Genomic DNA, 19,777 nt, shown 5'->3' with positions numbered 1-19,777 from the left:
TCAAAAAGAAAAAATTTGCTGCAGCTTTCTTTTTGAGGGCATTGATGACCCAGGGCTCCTTAGTACGTCATCTTTTCACGTGCCTTAGATCATTATTGAGAGAGAAATGTTCCATTCGAAACCCCCTGAATTAATGGAGATTAAGGGGGTCCCAGGTTCGATTGCGGCACACACCCCTTGTTTCTAGTTGCACAGAACTTTCAAAGTATGGCAGAGGAGAGCATGAATGCAGAACATCCAATCACCTTTACTGGACACAACACTATATTTCCATAAAAGCTTGATTTTTGAACTGGGATACAACTAACACTTGAAAAATACTAATGCTCATGGGGACAGTGTTGCCCAACCCCCACCCCCGGCCCCCGATATGCTACAGTAGCAGTGTCGCGCACATTGGTGCCACCTTTAGTTTGCATTCGGCAATCGGTAGCCGATTACAGTGATCAAGGCTTGTCTAATGGGCAGGAGCTCATCTGGCAGGGGGAAGGGGAATGAATTTCATCGGAGAGATAACAGAATTTACATATAGTAAAGTGAAGAAGTTGGACTCCACTGAACAGACTGATTCCATTTATCATTGAAATTACTGCACCTGTCCCATCAGATATTCCTCTTCCATTCGCTAGGTACTGAATCTGTATTATGGCATTTAACAATGAAATGGGAGATCTCTTCTCCAATCTAAATTCAGTTAGAGCCCATTTTCGTATGCAGAAAATTAGCTTCACATTTAGCCAACCATCAAGCCCAATTATTTGGACTTCTATCCTGGGAAGAAACAGAAAGCTGCATCAAACTCGATTATTGTTTCCAATTGTGAGAAAAACTTCCATGCTATTAACTCAGCTTTGGACTCCTGGCAGGTGTTTTTTTTTAAATTTTGGAGTTTCTCTATTTGTGGTTAATCTGTTTTCGAGTAGAATCTTCTAAAGATTGAAAAGAAACATTCTCCCCCACGAGTGCCATCTTTTATCCCAACAATATCCCAATCTTTTCTTTTAAAATCTGTTAAATTCAAGCTCTGTCTGTTGAAGCTGGTGCCTTTAAATGCAGTTATTAAAGATAGAATTGATTTGTTTTCATTAAACTGGACCTCTGGTTAGCCAGCTTTCCATTTCTCCAGGATATGGACAGCCCTCGCTTCTCGCAGCCTCTGTACGAGAGCTTCATTGGGACGACCTGATGGAAATTAAATCTATCCATTTGACCCCAATTGGAATAAAATTCGCTGGGAACTGAAAGAAAGCAGTCTGGGGCGGGGGAATCCTGAATTGAGTAAGAAACAGCTGTTAAGACAAATCAGTCGTTATATTTTCGGGTGGGTGAGCGCCCTAGGAATTGTGTGCACCTTGCCCACTCCTGATCACCCTGTGCAGCAACATTGTAAATGCATCTGTGAAGATTTCCACCATTTGGAGTTTTTGACCAAACTCTAAATGCATGTTTCACAAAGGCACATATAATGCTACCCATTAAAATCAAAGGGATTCCTGCCCTCCCCTGACACTTTTTAATAGTGAAGCTGAGATGCCATCTAAAAATCATACACCCTGATCCTGTGAGCCATTTGTGTCCTCACCTCTGCGGAACTAATCTCACCACAGCCGAGTCCCAGGGCTAAAACATTTATGAAGAACTGGCTAACCGGAAGCTGGGTTTAAGACCATGGTATTTATAATGTATTTGTATATATTCTATTAAATGAACAATTCCATGAAGCCATTTACTGCAAGACACTAAGACTGGCAGGACAGCAACACCAAAAAAAAACAATGAAATAGAAGCTGGGAGTCTTGAACACTTGAAACAGGTCGACACGTGTGGAATTAAATTATTTACGAATGATTAAATGACAATCACATTTAAAATAACTTACCAAGAAATTTGCAAAATTTTAATCATAGCCAAAAAAATACCAAATGAAGACCTTGAATCTTAGTAGGGATTGAAAAGGCCCCTTTTTATTTGAAAAGAAATAAGTGAGAAGGATTTATTTTGGCAAAGTGTATTTTCCATTCTCTCCTTCTGTCTTCACCATTAGGAAAATGTAATGCACAATCATTTTACAAACATTGTTTAATTTATATCTCTGACGGTGCAATCGAACCGTGCTTGTCCCGAGCACTACAGCAGGGACACAACACTGCTTAGGCAGCGTGATGCACACCAGCGCAGTTCAATATTCCTTCTTGCCATTACCAGTTTCAAGACACAGCACATGAAGGCATACATTGCTGGTCCCTACTAAGCCCCGTGCTTCTGTTGTCAGAACGTTCACATTAAAAGGTATATAAGCGGGTCTTCGCGTGTGCTAAATGTCAGCAGCTGATCCGCATGAGCAGGCTCCCACTCCAAAAGCTCTTGTTGCATACCGAGAGAGGTGAGAGCCTTAGCTCAGGAGCATGAGGAAATTTTAAAAAAGGGTCTCCCAGTAAGCGAGATTAGTGGTGGCATTTTCCCATTCTATTTCAATTAAATCCTGATCAAATTCTGACAAATATTTGACATGGGGAGGTTCAGTTATATGATTTGATCTGATTAAGCCATTGTTTATATCCAGTTATCTAACTGGTCCACTCTTAATCTGACCTAAAAAATTGAAGTACAATTTGATTTAAAGCTGTGCTTGTAACTCTTTTCAGCACAAACAAATAAATTAAATTAACAAAATCAGGGACAAAGTAAAAGGCAGCCCCTTAAAGGGAAACTGCAAAAACAAGAAACAAATTGTAACTGCACATTCCAGATATTGTGGTGGAAAGTGAACCAAAATTAAACCAGACCTCACTTGTGATGCAGCTGGTGTGTTGCAGTATTCTCCAGTCATACCATCCCAGTAAAACTCCCCTCTGCGTTTTCAGTGTTAGGGTGTGATCTTTACCAATATAAAATAGAATAATATAGGGTTAGGATTAAACATTTAGCAGATTCAGGAGGGTAAGGACCAGGTTTGAGATCAAATTGCAGAGGATTTCTGACTTATTACCAAAGAGCAATGTAACTAAAGGACCACGTTATATGATTACAGTTTTCAGTCACGTGAGCGCTTACTTACCTCCATTGTGCATCTCTGTTTTGTGTCAGATTTCTACCTTTATATTATGTTAACATTTTACTGTTGTAAATTGTGTCCTTAAATCATTATAACTCTCTTAACCTTTTGTGGGACAGTGATAACCTAGCTGAATGGGTTAAATTGAAGCAGAGTTTTGACCCTGTTTTAACCCATACATTTCCCCAGTGGAAAATCAGAGCACAAAAGTTGGTGATGTGTACAGGGAGTCACAGAATATCCGGTGTGGGTGGTAGAGATACCTTGTTACCACAGTAAGGTGCCATAGTTCAGATACCAACCATGTGCAATATACAGCGTCCAAGTACCACACCAGTGCAGGATGGTGTGGATTGGGGTGTTTGGCCATCACAGTTGTAGAAATTTCTATTCCTCCTCCAGCCTCAGGAAAGGAAATGTAATCACTGAGAAGGTAGCATGGTGATTGTTTTCTGATGTGACTTAGTACATTCCAGAGACTTCCACTAGCAATCTCCTCGGGGCTCCTCCTGATTTGGCTGCTGCATTGACCCTCTCACACCCACCCCCCACCCCTAGGGAATTCCAAATGTTCCTGCTGGGAGCCTTGGAAGAGACGATAAAAGTCAGAGCCTCAATGCCCTGCTTCAGTGTAAGTGTGGATTTGCAGCTGTCAGATGCAGAGTAGAGTCAGTTGGGTCACACTCTGTTTTTTGGTCACTATTATAACCAGGGTTCAAATTGCTTGTCCCTTTCCTACCTTCTCATTCTTCTCTTTGGCAAACAGTGTGAAGCTGTTGGAAAGATTTGCTGCCTGATCAACAGTCCCAGAGGTTCTCCATTACCTGCGCACTGTGCACTGATATCGCAGGAGGGTTTTGGGGTCTCCCATACAATAGGGAGAGTGGGCCTATAAGACACAAGTATCTGTGAATTCAGAGCTGCAGCTCCAGTCTCGCTAGTCCCATCTGGAGTGGAGTTCAAACCCTGCAGCTTCAGACTCAGAAGCAGGAATGCTCTCAGTGGGGACGGAGTGCATATCCACTAACTTGACTGACTGCTTCCACCCTGTGTTGATAGCTTCAAATTTATTTAACTTAATGCTGCTATAACCAAGGATGAAAAGCTATTTGAAAATGTTCCATGGTCAGCCAGTCCAAACTGCGTAGACCAGGCCTGTCACAGATAATGATCGCAAGCCCCTGCTAAGTTAGCTGATCTCAGCCAGGCTGGTGGAACAGGGGTGAAAGGCCACCTGGCCAATGAGCGGAAATGTCCATTTTGTTATCAGCCAGTGGCTGCTGCTGGAAAATGTGTGTGTGTGTGTGTGTGTGTGTGTGTGTGTGTGTGGGGGGGGGTGGGGGGAGGGGGGGGGGGGGCTGTGTGTGAGTGTATATGTGTGTCTGAGCACGTGTGTCTGAGCACATGTGTGTCTGTTTCTGTGTGTCTGCGTGCCTGTGGTATGTGTAGACCTGTGTGTCTGTCTGTGTATGTGTCTGTGCCTGTGTCTGCCTGCTTGTCTGTGCGCGTCTGTATGTGCCTGTGCCTTGTGTGTGTGTGTGTGCCTGTGCCTTGTGTGTGTGTGTGCCTGTGCCTTGTGTGTGTGTGTGCCTGTGCCTTGTGTGTGTGTGTGTGCCTGTGCCTTGTGTGTGTGTGTGCCTGTGCCTTGTGTGTGTGTGTGCCTGTGCCTTGTGTGTGTGTGTGCCTGTGCCTTGTGTGTGTGTGTGCCTGTGCCTTGTGTGTGTGTGTGCCTGTGCCTTGTGTGTGTGTGTGCCTGTGCCTTGTGTGTGCGCCTGTGCCTTGTGTGTGCGCCTGTGCCTTGTGTGTGCGCCTGTACCTTGTATGTGCGCCTGTGCCTCGTGTGTGTGCGCGCCTGTGCGTCGTGTGTGTGCGCGCCTGTGCGTCGTGTGTGTGCGCGCCTGTGCCTCGTGTGTGTGTGTGCGCGCCTGTGCCTCGTGTGTGTGTGTGCGCGCCTGTGCCTCGTGTGTGTGTGTGCGCGCCTGTGCCTCGTGTGTGTGCGCGCCTGTGCCTCGTGTGTGTGTGCGCGCCTGTGCCTCGTGTGTGTGTGCGCGCCTGTGCCTCGTGTGTGTGTGCGCGCCTGTGCCTCGTGTGTGTGTGCGCGCCTGTGCCTCGTGTGTGTGTGCGCGCCTGTGCCTCGTGTGTGTGTGCGCGCCTGTGCCTCGTGTGTGTGTGCGCGCCTGTGCCTCGTGTGTGTGTGCGCGCCTGTGCCTCGTGTGTGTGTGCGCGCCTGTGCCTCGTGTGTGTGTGCGCGCCTGTGCCTCGTGTGTGTGTGCGCGCCTGTGCCTCGTGTGTGTGTGTGCGCGCCTGTGCCTTGTGTGTGTGTGCGCGCGCCTGTGCCTTGTGTGTGTGTGCGCCTGTGCCTTGTGTGTGTGCGCCTGTGCCTTGTGTGTGTGCGCCTGTGCCTTGTGTGTGTGCGCCTGTGCCTTGTGTGTGTGCGCCTGTGCCTTGTGTGTGTGCGCCTGTGCCTTGTGTGTGTGTGTGTGTGCGCCTGTGCCTTGTGTGTGTGTGTGTGTGCGCCTGTGCCTTGTGTGTGTGTGTGTGTGCGCCTGTGCCTTGTGTGTGTGTGTGTGTGCGCCTGTGCCTTGTGTGTGTGTGCGCGCCTGTGCCTTGTGTGTGTGTGCGCCTGTGCCTTGTGTGTGTGTGCGCCTGTGCCTTGTGTGTGTGTGTGTGCGCCTGTGCCTTGTGTGTGTGTGTGTGCGCCTGTGCCTTGTGTGTGTGTGTGTGCGCCTGTGCCTTGTGTGTGCGCCTGTGCCTTGTGTGTGCGCCTGTGCCTTGTGTGTGCGCCTGTGCCTTGTGTGTGCGCCTGTGCCTTGTGTGTGCGCCTGTGCCTTGTGTGTGCGCCTGTGCCTTGTGTGTGCGCCTGTGCCTTGTGTGTGCGCCTGTGCGCCTGTGCCTTGTGTGTGCGCGTGTGCGCCTGTGCCTTGTGTGTGCGCGTGTGCGCCTGTGCCTTGTGTGTGTGTGTGTGCGCCTGTGCCTTGTGTGTGTGTGCGCCTGTGCCTTGTGTGTGTGTGTGTGTGTGCCTGTGCCTTGTGTGTGTGTGTGCCTGTGCCTTGTGTGTGTGTGTGTGTGTGTGTGCCTGTGCCTTGTGTGTGTGTGTGTGTGCGCGCCTGTGCCTTGTGTGTGTGTGTGTGTGCCTTGTGTGTGCCTTGTGTGTGTGTGTGGCTGTCAGGATCAGGCTCAGCTGTGATGCTCTTTACAGTTGAGTAGTCTGTTGATGCTCATTCTTGGCATACTCTTGCAAGGCATCTGGAAGGCATCTGACACCCATGGAACTGTGTCCCAGCATTTAGTCGGTGCCCTCAAGAGAAAAGGGGTCTTGAGGAGCTTTAACAACTTCACCCTTTTCGGTTAATTATTTTTAAAACCTTGCAGGTATTGTCCCACTCCCATGTGCCTCACCTCTTGTGTTTCTTAATACATTATCACCTGGGCAGGTGCCTTTGACATAAGCCATTCCCTAGGCTTCACGCTGCATAGAATACTGAACGATAATTCACCACTCTATGCACTAGAAACTGGGTCTAATTTCCCATAAGTATGGTCCGTTCTTCCATAACCCTCTCGTTTAAATCCCAGTTCCAAACTTGTAGCAGCCTATTTGTCTCACACACATAGCAATCTTAAAACACAGCAAACTAAACAGTAAGAATTTCCCCACATTATTAAGAGTCCAGTCTATAATATCTTCAAAGGGATAAATTCCTAGATGGTAAGGCGATTTCAAGGTTCATATTTTACTGGGCTTGTATTTCTGTGGTTTGACATGCTCCTCTGCCAAGTGGGTGCCATTGTTGTTCATGTTGTCTGCTATCGCCATGCATGTTTATCATCACTGCTGTGACTTATTCCTGATTGCAACTCCCAGCTCTCTTTATGTGGGAGTGAAGTGGGAACAACAGGAACAAGTGCAGACTTTTTCTTTTCTTTCAAGTGCATTTTGAGCCGAATATTTTTAAGATAATGCAACAGAACATGTACAGGAACAAGCAGCACACTCATGAGCACATGACGAGCCTGGACAGAGCTGCAGTTGTACAAAATTCAATGTCAGATGTTGTGTATAATACCCACTTCTTTCAAGTGGGAACGGGTATCTCAGTTTGGTGCTCTCGTTTTCCATGTCATTAGAAGAATTGTCTGTCTCCTATGTTGAATCGTGTTAGTTGCATTATTGGTTTTTTTTATTCTCTCACTTCTTTTGACATTCATTTTGTTTTTTTTTTGTAAATGTCTATGCAGGTATCAATGCAATCAGTAAGGGACACTCAGAAGTAAAATACCAATTGCCTGAAACTATCCGTTTCCTGTCTTTTTATTATTTGTGGGTGCCATCTTGTGTTTGATGATATGTAGAGGTTTCTGAGTGTGGCCATTTAATGTGAGGATGGAAGAGTGTGTGTGTGTGTGTGTGTTTATTTGAAAGTGTCTGTATATGTTTGGTTGGCTAAGCATACGCATGTGCGTGTGGGGCCGACTATAATTGTGGCCTGCATTTTTGTGGAGTCATGGAAACTCGACCTTATAGCAGGTGGGACCCTGACCTGGTAGTCCTGCCCCCATTTTCGCCAGTAGAGGAATCGTACATGAAGGAAACCCAAACTCAGCAGCACCATCTGAACTCAGTTCGCTGTAGCAAGGGCCTTAACCTGCAGTGTGGAAGTTACAAATTTTTAGAGTGGACATCAAAGCTCATGGAGGATGGGGAAGGTCTGTAGAACTGTCAAGCTGTGAAATCATTTAAATCCCCAGCCCTTAGAAATAAAAAAAACAACCTGCCTGTGTCATTGAGGTTAAAAAAAAATCTGGTTTAGCAGTTATGATAGTTGTTTGTTGACATTACACTAAGGGCTATCTTTGTCATTAATGCTTGGCTGCTTTCCACAATCTATAATTATGCCAGAAGGAGATCCTAGGTTTTCACAGTTTGATTGACAGTTCAAAGAGATTATTAAAGGATTAACTGCCTTTGATGTGGGTTATGAAAGCAAGTCTGTTTGTTTTCATAATAGATTAAATACTTTAGAGCATTTAAAAGTTTTGAATGGGCTTTCATGAATGGGACTGTTTTCTTATGTAGTGAAGGCTGTAATCGATATTTAGCACTTTGTTTTACTTCATTGACTGCTACGATCTGCCCGTGGAGGGTCTATGGTCCAGGAATGGCCAATCGGTTGGCATGAGTTCACATTGGGGGCTTTAATGGGCCATTAACATGGTAACCAAGGCCTCGAGCTCCGCTCCCCGCAAGCGTTTGCCTCCCTCTCTCGGCCTTATTCAAAAAGAGAGGGAGACAATAAAAAGGGAACTATAGGCCAGTTAGCTTAACATCCATCATTGGGAAAATGTTAGAGTCTATTATTAAGGATGTAATAGCAGAACCTTTAGAAATGCATAAAATTATCAAGCAGAGTCAGCATAGCTTCAAGAAGGGGAAATCATGCCTGACAAATTTATTGGAATTCTTTGAGGAGGCAGCAAACAGGATAGATAAAGTGAAACCAGTGGATGTAATATATTTGGATTCCCAAAAGGTGTTCAATTTGGTACCGCACATAAGTCTACTTAATAAGATAAGAGCCCATGGTGTTGGGGGTAGTATATTAGCATAGATAAGGATTTGCTAACTAATAGAAGACAGAGATTTGGGATAAGGGGGCATTTTCAGGATGACAACCTGTAACTAGTGGAGTGCCATAGGGATCAGTGCTTGGGGCCACAATTATTTCCAATATATGACTTAGATGAGGAAAGTGAATGTACTATTGCCAAGTTTGCGGATGACACAAAAATAGGTGGGAAGGGAAGTGGTGAGGATGATACAAAGAGTTTACAGATGGATATAGACAGGTTAAGCAAGTAGGCAAAAAGCTGGCAAATGGAATATAATGTGGTAAAATGTGAGGTTATGCATTTTGGCAGAAAGAATAGAGCTGAATATTATTTACATGGAGAAAGACTGCAGAAAGCTGCAGCACAGAGGGATTTGGAGGTCCTCGTGCATGAATCAAAAAACAAAATACAAGATCAGGTAATAGGGAAGGCAAATGGAATGTTGGCCTTTATTTCAAAGGGAATGGAGTATAAAAATAGTGAAGTCTTGCTAAAGCTACACAAGGCATTAGTTAGACTACACCTAGAATATTGTGAACAGTTTTGGTCCCCTTGTATAAGGAAAGACATACTGGCATTGGAAGCAGTCCAGAGAAGGTTCACTAGGTTGATCCCGGGTATGTTGGGGTTTTCTTATGAGGAGAGGTTGAGTGGGTTGGGTCTGTACTCATTGGAGTTTAGAAGAATGAGAGGTGACCTTATTGAAACATATAAGATTCTTAGGGGGCTTGACAGGGTAGATGCTGAGAGGTTGTTTCCCCTTGTGGGAGAGTCTTGGACCAGAGGGCATAATCTCAGAGTAAGGGGTTTCCTATTTAAGACAGAGGTGAGGAGGAATTTCTTCTCTGAGGGTAGTAATCTAAGGAATTCTTTATCGCAGAGGATTGTAGAAGCTGGGTTATTAAGAACATTCAAGGCTGAGGTAGACATTTTTAATCAGTAAGGAAATCAAAGGTTATTGGGAAAAGGCAGGAAAGTTGAGTTGAGGATTATCAGATCAGCCATGATCTCATTGAATGGCCTACTTCTGCTCCTACATCTTATGATCTTATTTGGACTTGAGCGCATAATCTGAGTTGACACTCCTGTGTGGAGCCGAGGGAGGTCTGAATGGTCGCAGGTGCCCTCTTAAATGAGCGTTAAACAGGTTTGCTCAGCTGGAGACACTGCAGCTGTGTGCAAACTGGCTGTGATGTCAGCCTAAGTCATAGAATGGTTACAGCACAGAATGAGGCCATTCAGCCTGTCATGTCTGCACCAGCTCAGTGCAAGAGCAGCTCAGGTAGTCCCAACTTCCCCATTGCCTTGCAAGTTTTTTCTCTTCATATTATCCAATTCCCTTCTGAAAGCCACAACTGAATCTACCACCACCACATTCTCAGGCAGTGCATTCCAGATTCTAACCACTCGCCCTGTAGAGAGGGTTTTCCTCCTGTCACCTTTGGTTCTTTTGCCAATCACAGATTCACAGAATTGGTGCAGTGCAGGAGGCCATTCGGCCTATCATTTCTGCACCAGCTCTTTGGATGAGCAATTCAATTAGTGCCATTCACCACCTTCGCCCTGTAACCCTGCACATCCTTCCTTCCAGATAACTCTCTAATTCCATTTTGAATGCTTGTGTCACTTTAAGTCAGGAATTATCTGCATGGTTCTCCACCCTTCCGCCAATGAGAACAGATTTTCCCTATCGACTCCAGACTCCTCATGACTTCTGAGAAACAGCCCAGCTTCTCCAATCTTATCCACTTGGAGCTAAGAAACAACAATACACTAGTGCGCTTATTATATAGGCCTCCAACTCGAAAGTAATTTTTTGAAGGGGAGGGTTCAGGGATGTCCTGAGCTCTGCAAATTCAGTTCGAAGGGGTTTTTGCAGGATCCAACAATGCTAGCTTTTTCTGGCAGTGCCGCCGGGGGGAGCCCGTCAGCCCCTGGCGTCGCCAGTTTGATTGACAGCCGAGGAGAGGGAATGGATGGGGCTACATTCGCGCGTGCGTAGTAAGAGCTGATCGCTTCCAGACCGTCAGAATTATACTACGCAGGCGCAGAACGGCGACATTTTTTTTCAAAACCTCACCTCACGCCCAACGTTGAATAAATAATGTTTAACCAAGAAATAATAAATAATGTTTAATAAAAAAATCAATAATTTTTAATAAATAAATGGAAATTAAGAATCCTAAATTCTGTAATTTTGAATTCTTATTCTGAGAATAGGGGGACTATCAACGTACGTCTAGGGCCCTGCCCAATCGGAAGGAAGGACGTCACGTCAATCATCCATAGGAGGCGGGGCGAATGCTGAAAGGGCTGGGATGTTCTCCTATTGACGAGAGAGTGGCCCAATGGGGGAAGCGAACTTTGCCGATCGTACCAATGAACGGGCTCCCCGGGTAGGCGGGGATATGCACAGATTGACGGCCCAGTGGACCAATGGGAGAAGAGCAGGCTGCGGATCGCGCCAATGCACGGGGTGGTGGGCGGGCTTGCCGCTGGCGGCCAATAGGAAGGGTGCAGGCGGGGCGACGTCCGACAACGCCTGGGGGGGCGCGGGCCAATGGCGGAGCGGGGATTGGTCACTGGTCCCGTGAGGTCATCAGGCGGCGCCGCGATTGTTGGTGCTGGCGGCGCCGGAGGAGGAGGAGGAGGAGGAAGGGGTGAGCCTTGGGGGGTAGTGAGAGAGGAGGGTGGTGGGAGTGAGAGAGGGGGCAAACGCGTGCAGGGGAACGGAGCCCGAGGCCTTGGTTACCCCTCGCTGATTAATCCTTATTTGCAAAGCGCATGGAACTTTCCAGAAACGAGGGTCCGGGGTGGGGGAGGGCGCTCTGGGGTGGTTGTAAGAGTAAAATCCCTCCCCCATCCCATCCCATCCCATCCCATCCCATCGCTATTGCCCTGGTAACCAGTGCCCCCCCCCCTCCCCCTCCCATTGAAAGACCACGGGGAATGGTCACTGTGGGCAAGTTACAAACCCGTCCACCTGGAACACGTCCGTCCTTTTTGTGCCTTTCCTCTGCTGCTCAGCTGTGTGGCGGAGCAAAGAGATTGTATTTGGGCGCCTGAGTTGCACCCATCAGCTACTGCCCAAGGTAGAAGAAGTAATCAGTGAAACAAAAAGGAGTCGGCGGCTTTACCTCAGGGGTGGTGGGGTGCGGCTGGACTTTTAATTCTTCCATTGCTCTGTTCCTGGATTTCCTTTCGAGGAAAGACTGGGCCTATACTCATTGGAGTCTTTAAGAATGAGAGGTGATCTTATTGAAGCAAAAAATGATTCTGTGGGGACTTCACAGGGTGGATGTTGAAAGAATGTTTCCCCGATGGAGGATTCTAGATTCCTCCGTCAAAGTTCAAAAATAAGGGGCCTTCAATTTAAGATGAAGATCAGAGGAATTTCTTCTGGGGAGGTTGGGTGGGGGGCATTATTTCTTCACTCTTCCTTTGTCTTAAAATGAGCTCCAGCTTTCTTATAGCTCGCCCAAGTGACTAATTCTGGATGGTGAGTTTGTGTGGACTGTCTCAGTTGATGCTATCCTTGCCCAACACCCACACAAAAGTCCGGCAGGTGTTTGTTTAAATGTGGCCCTGGCCCCAATTTGCGATGTTAAAAGCTGGTTATACCCTAGCTGCGATGAGCTGATGCCATGTTGAATGCAGCAGGTCTTGACCTTCAGTTGCATGATCAAAGCCAACAGAAGTGTGTGCTGCTTTCTTACTCTGGGACGATTGACTCTCAGTATACATACTCTCTTACAACACTGGGAGCTGTAGCCTTCTACTCTGCCTTCCTACACAAGGTCCAAATTGCCAGGCTGAAATTGTGAAGCACATTGAAGTCTTGTGAAGGAGAGGAGACAGCTGAAGTCACAGTCCTTCTATGCCTGTTATATAGAGTGAAACTTGGCAGCTTGTCACAAGCTTATTTAGGTCATGGAGTATATTGTTTATCAGAACATAAAGAGTTTGTTATGTTAGCCATTCATGCCTTGGCACTGAGACCATGTCAATAATTTCAGCTACATTGATGGCAGCCTTTAATATTGACACTGCTAACAGTGCTGCTGAATTATGAGAATGTAATTCAAACAACAGACTTGACACTATCATTAACCATTAAGATTGTTAATCACACCTCTGATTGATTTGCAGCCTAGAACCAGATATTTCTTATTGTAAGGCTCAGTAATCTGGCAGTAGAACCAGTCACTGACACAGGTCACCCTCAAAAAAGACTGCTCACAAAACGTAAAGCTTCTGCTGTACCTGTGCAGGTTACTGTGTACACACCTGGAGTCTCATTATACGTGTGCAGGTTACTGCGTACGCACCTGGCGGCTTCTTGTACCTATACAGATTACTGTGTACACACCTGAAGTCTTGTACCTGTGCAGTTACTGTGTACACACCTGGAGTCTTGTTGTACCTGTGCAGTTACTGTGTACACACCTGGAGTCTTCTTGTACCTGTGCAGTTACTGTGTACACACCTGGAGTCTTGTACCTGTGCAGTTACTGTGTACACACCTGGAGTCTTGTTGTACCTGTGCTGTTACTGTGTACACACCTGGAGTCTTGTACTTGTGCGGTTACTGTGTACACACCTGGAGTCTCGTACCTGTGCGGTTACTGTGTACACACCTGGAGTCTCGTTGTACCTGTGCGGTTACTGTGTACACACCTGGAGTCTCGTTGTACCTGTGCCGTTACTGTGTACACACCTGGAGTCTCGTTGTACCTGTGCCGTTACTGTGTACACACCTGGAGTCACGTTGTACCTGTGCTGTTACTGTGTACACACCTGGAGTTTTGTTGTACCTGTGCCGTTACTGTGTACACACCTGGAGTCTTGTTGTACCTGTGCCGTTACTGTGTACACACGTGGAGTCTTGTACCTGTGCCGTTACTGTGTACACACCTGGAGTCTTGTTGTACCTGTGCCGTTACTGTGTACACACCTGGAGTCTTGTTGTACCTGTGCTGTTACTGTGTACACACCTGGAGTCTTGTACTTGTGCGGTTACTGTGTACACACCTGGAGTCTCGTACCTGTGCAGTTACAGTGTACACACCTGGAGTCTCGTTGTACCTGTGCGGTTACTGTGTACACACCTGGAGTCTCGTTGTACCTGTGCCGTTACTGTGTACACACCTGGAGTCTCGTTGTACCTGTGCCGTTACTGTGTACACACCTGGAGTCTCGTTGTACCTGTGCTGTTACTGTGTACACACCTGGAGTTTTGTTGTACCTGTGCCGTTACTGTGTACACACCTGGAGTCTTGTTGTACCTGTGCCGTTACTGTGTACACACGTGGAGTCTTGTACCTGTGCCGTTACTGTGTACACACCTGGAGTCTTGTTGTACCTGTGCCGTTACTGTGTACACACCTGGAGTCTTGTTGTACCTGTGCCGTTACTGTGTACACACCTGGAGTCTTGTTGTACCTGTGCCGTTACTGTGTACACACCTGGAGTCTTGTTGTACCTGTGCCGTTACTGTGTACACACCTGGAGTCTTGTACCTGTGCCGTTACTGTGTACACACCTGGAGTCTTGTTGTACTGTGCCGTTACTGTGTACACACCTGGAGTCTCGTTGTACCTGTGCAGTTACTGTGTACACACCTGGAGTCTCGTACCTGTGCAGTTACTGTGTACACACCTGGAGTCTCGTTGTACCTGTGCAGTTTCTGTGTACACACCCGGAGTTTCGTTGTACCTGTGCAGGTTATGCGTACACACCTGGAGTCTTGTTGTACTTGCCTACTTGAAATGCCTCTGCAGGTGCATATGCACCTGGAGCCTCGCTGTTTGTGCAGGTGAAGCCTTGCTGTACGTGTGCAGGTGTGCGCATGGTCCCACTGTCTTAGTGCAGGTGAATATGTATACATGGGGCTTTGTACCTACACACATTTGCATGTGAGGCTCCTCTGTGCTTGTGCAAGATATGTTCAAGCAGTTTGTTATAATCCCAACAGATGCTTGGCCCACTGATATATTCTTGTAGGACTGTCTGTCCAACGGGGACCCCAGGGCCACCAACAAGCTGAGCCCTGGGAAACCAGCCATGAAACCAAGCAACTTGATCCTATTTCCATTTGGTTCTTATTTCCTGCATTGTCTTGTTTAAACTTTATAACCTTGAAAGTGCAGCTTTTAATGCTGTGGAATTAATCTTGCATCGGAACACCATGACCATTAGTTTCAGTAGCTTGAGATGGATGCAGATTACAGGATCTGGACTTAAATTTTATTTGTGACGACCCCCCCCCCCCCCAATTTTTCCGAGGAGTAGCCACAAATGCAAACGCTTGAAAAAACTCTCACTGGGCAAAGGACGCACTGGTACCACGTCACTGAAGAAGCAAAAGTTTTGCGTTAAGTCAATGTAATAATCTACCTGTTTGTTGGATTCCAGGTCGCAGGATGGAAGGGGAGGTCAGTTTAGATTCAGTCTATCAAGCTGTTCAAGCTTTGTACCATCATCCAGACCCACAGGGTAAAGAGAGGGCCTCAGCCTGGCTGGGTGAATTCCAGAAGTCGGTAAGTAAGCACTTCAGTGAATCATGACCTGATCTTAGATACATGGGCCAGATTTGCATTTAGTGCTTTGCATATTGCCGTTAATCAGGAATGAGCTCCTACCTGATTTACATTGACACAACAGGATTTCATCACTGTATTCTGACAGCTAGAATTCCCTCTATTCTTTTCTGCTCAACACTGCTCAGACATTGATGGGTGATCTGATGGAGGCCTTCAAGATTATGAAGGCTTCTGATAGCTAAACAATGATGGGTTGTTTCTAGTGGGACATTTACTAGAAGAGACAAGTTTCAGTATCGCAACGCGTACACAAGTTCAGAGCATGGCCGTAATGTGAAATTGTCTTGTCACAATGTCGAAGCAGACTCTATCGATTATTTTAAGTAATTCGGTAGCTGTTTAACAAAAGAATATTAAAGGGCACGGGAGTGACCAGGATAGTGGGAATAGATGAGTGTCATCCAGTAGAAATCACTGAACTGACTAGCCATTGGTATGGCTCCAATGATATTGTTTTAGCTACGAGCACTAATTTCCTAACAGAACACTATGAATAACTCAAATGAATATACTTTATAGGCATATTTACTTAATACACACCTATTGCCATTTACTGTGCAACTTTGCAGTTTTCCCCTTTACTGGATATTGGAATTTTGGTGTCAGTTTATCAGAGATAGCATGCCTTAGTGCAGCACAAACATTAATATTAATTCATATCAGACCCACTGCCCTCCCTACCCATGCGTATTGAGATCACAAGCCCAACGATGGAGTCTATTACTCATTTTTTAAATTTATTCAGCAAAAATGAGCTTGTCATCATCCGGGCTGTCTGAACTACATGTGGATAGTGGCTCACGTACTTAGAGGGAGACGGTGGTATAGTGGTCGTGTAACTGGACTAGTAATGCTAATGCTCTGGGAGCATGGGTTCAAATCCCACCACGGCAGATGGTGGAATTTAAATTCAATTAATAAATCTGGAATTGTATCATGTTTCTACCAGGATGTTGTAAAAACTCATCTGATTCACTAATGTCTTTCAGTGAAGGAAATCTGCCACCCTTAACTGGTCTGGCCTACTTGTGACTCCAGAGCCACAGCAATGTCCTAAACTGCCTCTTAACTGCCCCCCGCACTGCCTCAGTTCAATAGTAATTAGGGCTGGACAGCAAATGCTGACCTTGGCAACATTGCTCACATCCTATGAAAGAATTTTTAAAATTACTGGACAATGCTGGATTAAAGCAGGTGACACTTGGAGAACAGCACATGTTGACAATCCTAACAGAGATGGCTAGATTGCTTTGTGCAAGACTATATTACATCTGTAACTAGGTTCAACACTGCATCTCCTCCCAAAGTTTATTGTGTTAGGAGAATGTGTTGAACTGTTTAATAAATGCTGGCGATATAAAGACCTGTTGCTGGTGATGGTTGTGCTGGGGACAATTTGAATTGAAATATCACAAAAGTGCATTACAGTATTGAAGTCTTGTTGAATAATGCTCAACCTCTGTCAAATAGTCTACGACAGACTATTGACATATGAAGTGAAGAAAACCCCTAGTGGTGGAAAGTTCTGGGAACCATAGGTCCAAAGTCACCTTCTCCCAAGCTACCTCATATCTCGACATCATTCATATACTGTCCTGCGGCATGAAATTTTCTGAAAGATGTCTATCTAATTTATATTTGAATAAATCAATGCTAACAGCTTCCACTGTCTCCCGAGGATATCTTGTTTCATAACGGACTTGCTGTCAATGTTTTGAAAAAGCTAACCAACTTCCTGTTGTTTCTCCTTGGCCAGATGTTTTCGTGGCAGATATCTGACCAGCTGCTGCGGCTCCAGCGTGACATCGAGTCGTGCTACTTTGCTGCCCAGACCATGAAGATGAAAATCCAGTATTCGTTTTACGAGCTGCCCCCAGGGATGCACTTATCGCTCCGCGACTCTCTGCTCACGCACCTGGAGTGCCTGAAGGACCTGTCCCAGGCCATCGTCACACAGGTACAGCAGGGAGTGAGCTCAACACTTAACCAGATGCTTGAGTGGGTGGGGGTCCAGCCTTTGCACCTCTGGGTCCCAGACCAACCTCTCTCCACCCCACCCCCTTCCCTTTCTCTCCATTGCTGACATGCAGGAGTGGAGCTCCACTGGTGTCAGTGGCCCTTCCCTGTTGCTGTTCCTCGTGGGTGGGCCCAAGATAGTATCGGCAGCTTCTGTGAGCCCGAGGGGCATTTTCCTGAAGCCCAATCCTAGACACAGACTCTCTCACCCGCAGAGAGAAACACCAGTTTTGTCATTGTTGGGAACAGGAACCCTAATTGATCTTTCCCCTCTCGAGGCAGCTTGGCACAACTGCCGTGCTGTAAGATAACTAACTCATTCCAGATCGTGGATCGAGTTTGGAATTTAGCAGTGTGTATGGCCGAGTTATACACCACACAGTGCTATTGCTCACCGGGGGAAGAGAGGCCTCCTCATCTTTGGCTACTGGCCCTTCATAAATCGAATTTATGAAATACTAATCCAGCCGAAACTGTCCTCACCTTCGAGGCTCACTAATTTTGCCAAAGTTGCTTTTCAGTATTCTGATATGTTGGCTTGTTTTGCTGCAGATTGCAAGACCCAGATTCCACCTGAAGGTTGGCGTCCTGGCATCATTTCCTCTCGGCCTATCTCTGGCCAGGTTATTGTAGTGCAGTGCTGAGCAGGTGCGCTATCTAGTTGACAGAACAACATTGAAGTTACGATATGGAAACGAGCTGTTTGGCCCAACCAGTCCTCCACATTAGCAGTCCGAACCCTATGGACCCATTCCGTTCCTATACCCTTTTATTCCTGGTTTCCTGCAACAACAACCTGCCTCATCTTAAATGATGCCGCTTCTTTGCTTCAATCTAGTAATGCATTATATAGCCTCTCAAGCATTTTAACAGAAAATCTGCTCTTGCACTCTGTTTTAAATCTCATGCATTTAAGCTTGTGGCTGCCCTTTTGTTTTGGACCCTTTAATTACTGGAAACCAGCAGTTGGTATATAATGTGGCCTGACCCTTTATAATTGTAAACCCCTTCATCAAATTATCTCATCCTTTTTTTAAAATTCTTTCATGGGATGTGGGTGTCGCTGCCAAGGCTAGCATTTATTGCCCATCCCTAATTACCCTTGAATTGAGTGACTTGCTAGGCCATTTCAGAGGGCAGTTTAAGAGTCATTACTGTGGGTCTGGAGTCACATGTAGGCCTGACCGGGTAAGCATGGCAGATTTCCTTCCCTTAAGGCTATTCCTGAACTAGATGGCTCTTTACAACAATCAATGATAGTTTCATGGTCACCATTACTGAGACTAGCATTCAATTCCAGATTTTATTAACTAAATTTAAGTTCTGCCAGCTGCCATGGTGGGATTTTAACCCATGTCCCCTGACTAGTAGCCTGGCTTTCTGGATTACTAGTCCAGTGACATTACCATTACACCACCATCTCTACCATAACCAAAAAGGCCACAATTTTCAAGTCGATGTTCATATTTTGTCATATCAAGCAGAATCCTAGTTAATCTGCAGTACTGTCTCTCTTCCCTTTTGGGGAGAAAGTGGCAGAGTGATAATGTCACTGGACCAGAGGGGAGCCCCGTGCCATCCACTTTGGCCCCAGAGGCCCAGGCTGTTGCTCTGAGGACGTGGGTTCAGGTCCTACAGTAGCCGGTGGAAATTGTATTCAATTAATGAATCTGGAATATAGAGCTCGTCTCAACAGTGGCGACCTTGAAACTACCATCGATTGTCATATAAACCCATCTGGTTCATTAATGTCCTTTAGGGAAGGAAATCTGCCATCCTTACCCGGTCTGGCCTACACGTGAATCCAGACTCACAGCAATGTGGTGGAGTCTTAACTGCCCTCTGAAATGGCCTAGCAAAGCCTCTCAGTTCAAGGGCAATTAGGGATGGGCAACAGATGCTGACCTTACCAGCGACGCCCACATCCCATGAAAGAATCAGCAAAAATAAAAAACCCTTTAGAGTCCAAATCAACACGGACAACTCCAGTTGTGGTCTTAGGAAGCTTTCTAGAAGTTCATATTACCTCTCCATCTTTATATTCTGTACATCTTTTCATAACATCCAGTATTCTATTAACTTTTTTTTAAATGGCATTTAGGTGCTAATGTAATCTGAACACCTGCTGTTCTTGATCGTCCCGCTTTCTCCCCTCCCCCCTCACCTTCACAGTGTAGTTACTGTTTTAGCACAATATACCATCTCACTTCTTCTGATATTGATATTGAATACAATTTGTTATTCTTTTGATCACTGTAATAATCACCTCATCGCCTCTTTTAACTTTTTCTGGACCTCAGAATTGTTTGCTTGGCCTCCCTGTTTCATTATTATCTGCACATCTGGGTGCTGTTTCCTCTTGACCTGCCTCAAGCTTGTTGGTGCACACGGTAAACAAAGCAACCCCAGGTTGGGGGGGAGCCCCGTGCCTTGCTCTCTCACTCCCAACCACTCTAAAGGCTGTCTTTAATGCCTAAGAATTTCAGAACTAGGG

At 46.0% G+C, this 19,777-nt stretch overlaps 2 protein-coding genes across 4 annotated transcripts in view; both read left to right on the top strand.

Moving 5' to 3' along the window:
- LOC121271726 (carnitine O-palmitoyltransferase 1, liver isoform-like) overlaps positions 1 to 7,348 on the top strand; it is a 128,628-nt gene extending 121,280 nt beyond the window's left edge. Inside the window, exon 20 of the transcript XR_005941750.1 lies at positions 7,295 to 7,348. The gene's annotated coding sequence lies outside the window, so the exon portion shown is untranslated. The remainder of the gene's footprint in view (positions 1 to 7,294) is intronic.
- A 3,912-nt stretch (positions 7,349 to 11,260) lies between these two features.
- LOC121271640 (transportin-3-like) overlaps positions 11,261 to 19,777 on the top strand; it is a 52,872-nt gene continuing 44,355 nt past the window's right edge. For 2 of the 3 annotated variants that reach the window (XM_041177743.1, XM_041177742.1), the window contains exons 1-3: positions 11,261 to 11,325; positions 15,080 to 15,204; positions 17,024 to 17,224. In XM_041177743.1, coding sequence (XP_041033677.1) covers positions 15,088 to 15,204; positions 17,024 to 17,224 — 318 coding nt within the window. In that variant the 5' untranslated portion in view covers positions 11,261 to 11,325; positions 15,080 to 15,087. Of the gene's footprint in view, positions 11,326 to 15,079; positions 15,205 to 17,023; positions 17,225 to 17,835; positions 17,932 to 19,777 lie in introns of those variants that run through there. The other variant, XM_041177744.1, reaches the window with a different exon arrangement.

Source organism: Carcharodon carcharias, chromosome 31 (genome assembly GCF_017639515.1).
Source record: "Carcharodon carcharias isolate sCarCar2 chromosome 31, sCarCar2.pri, whole genome shotgun sequence".
Lineage (NCBI taxonomy): Eukaryota > Metazoa > Chordata > Chondrichthyes > Lamniformes > Lamnidae > Carcharodon > Carcharodon carcharias.
Note: the sequence above shows the minus strand (reverse complement) of the source record. Positions and strands in the feature narration are given on the sequence as shown.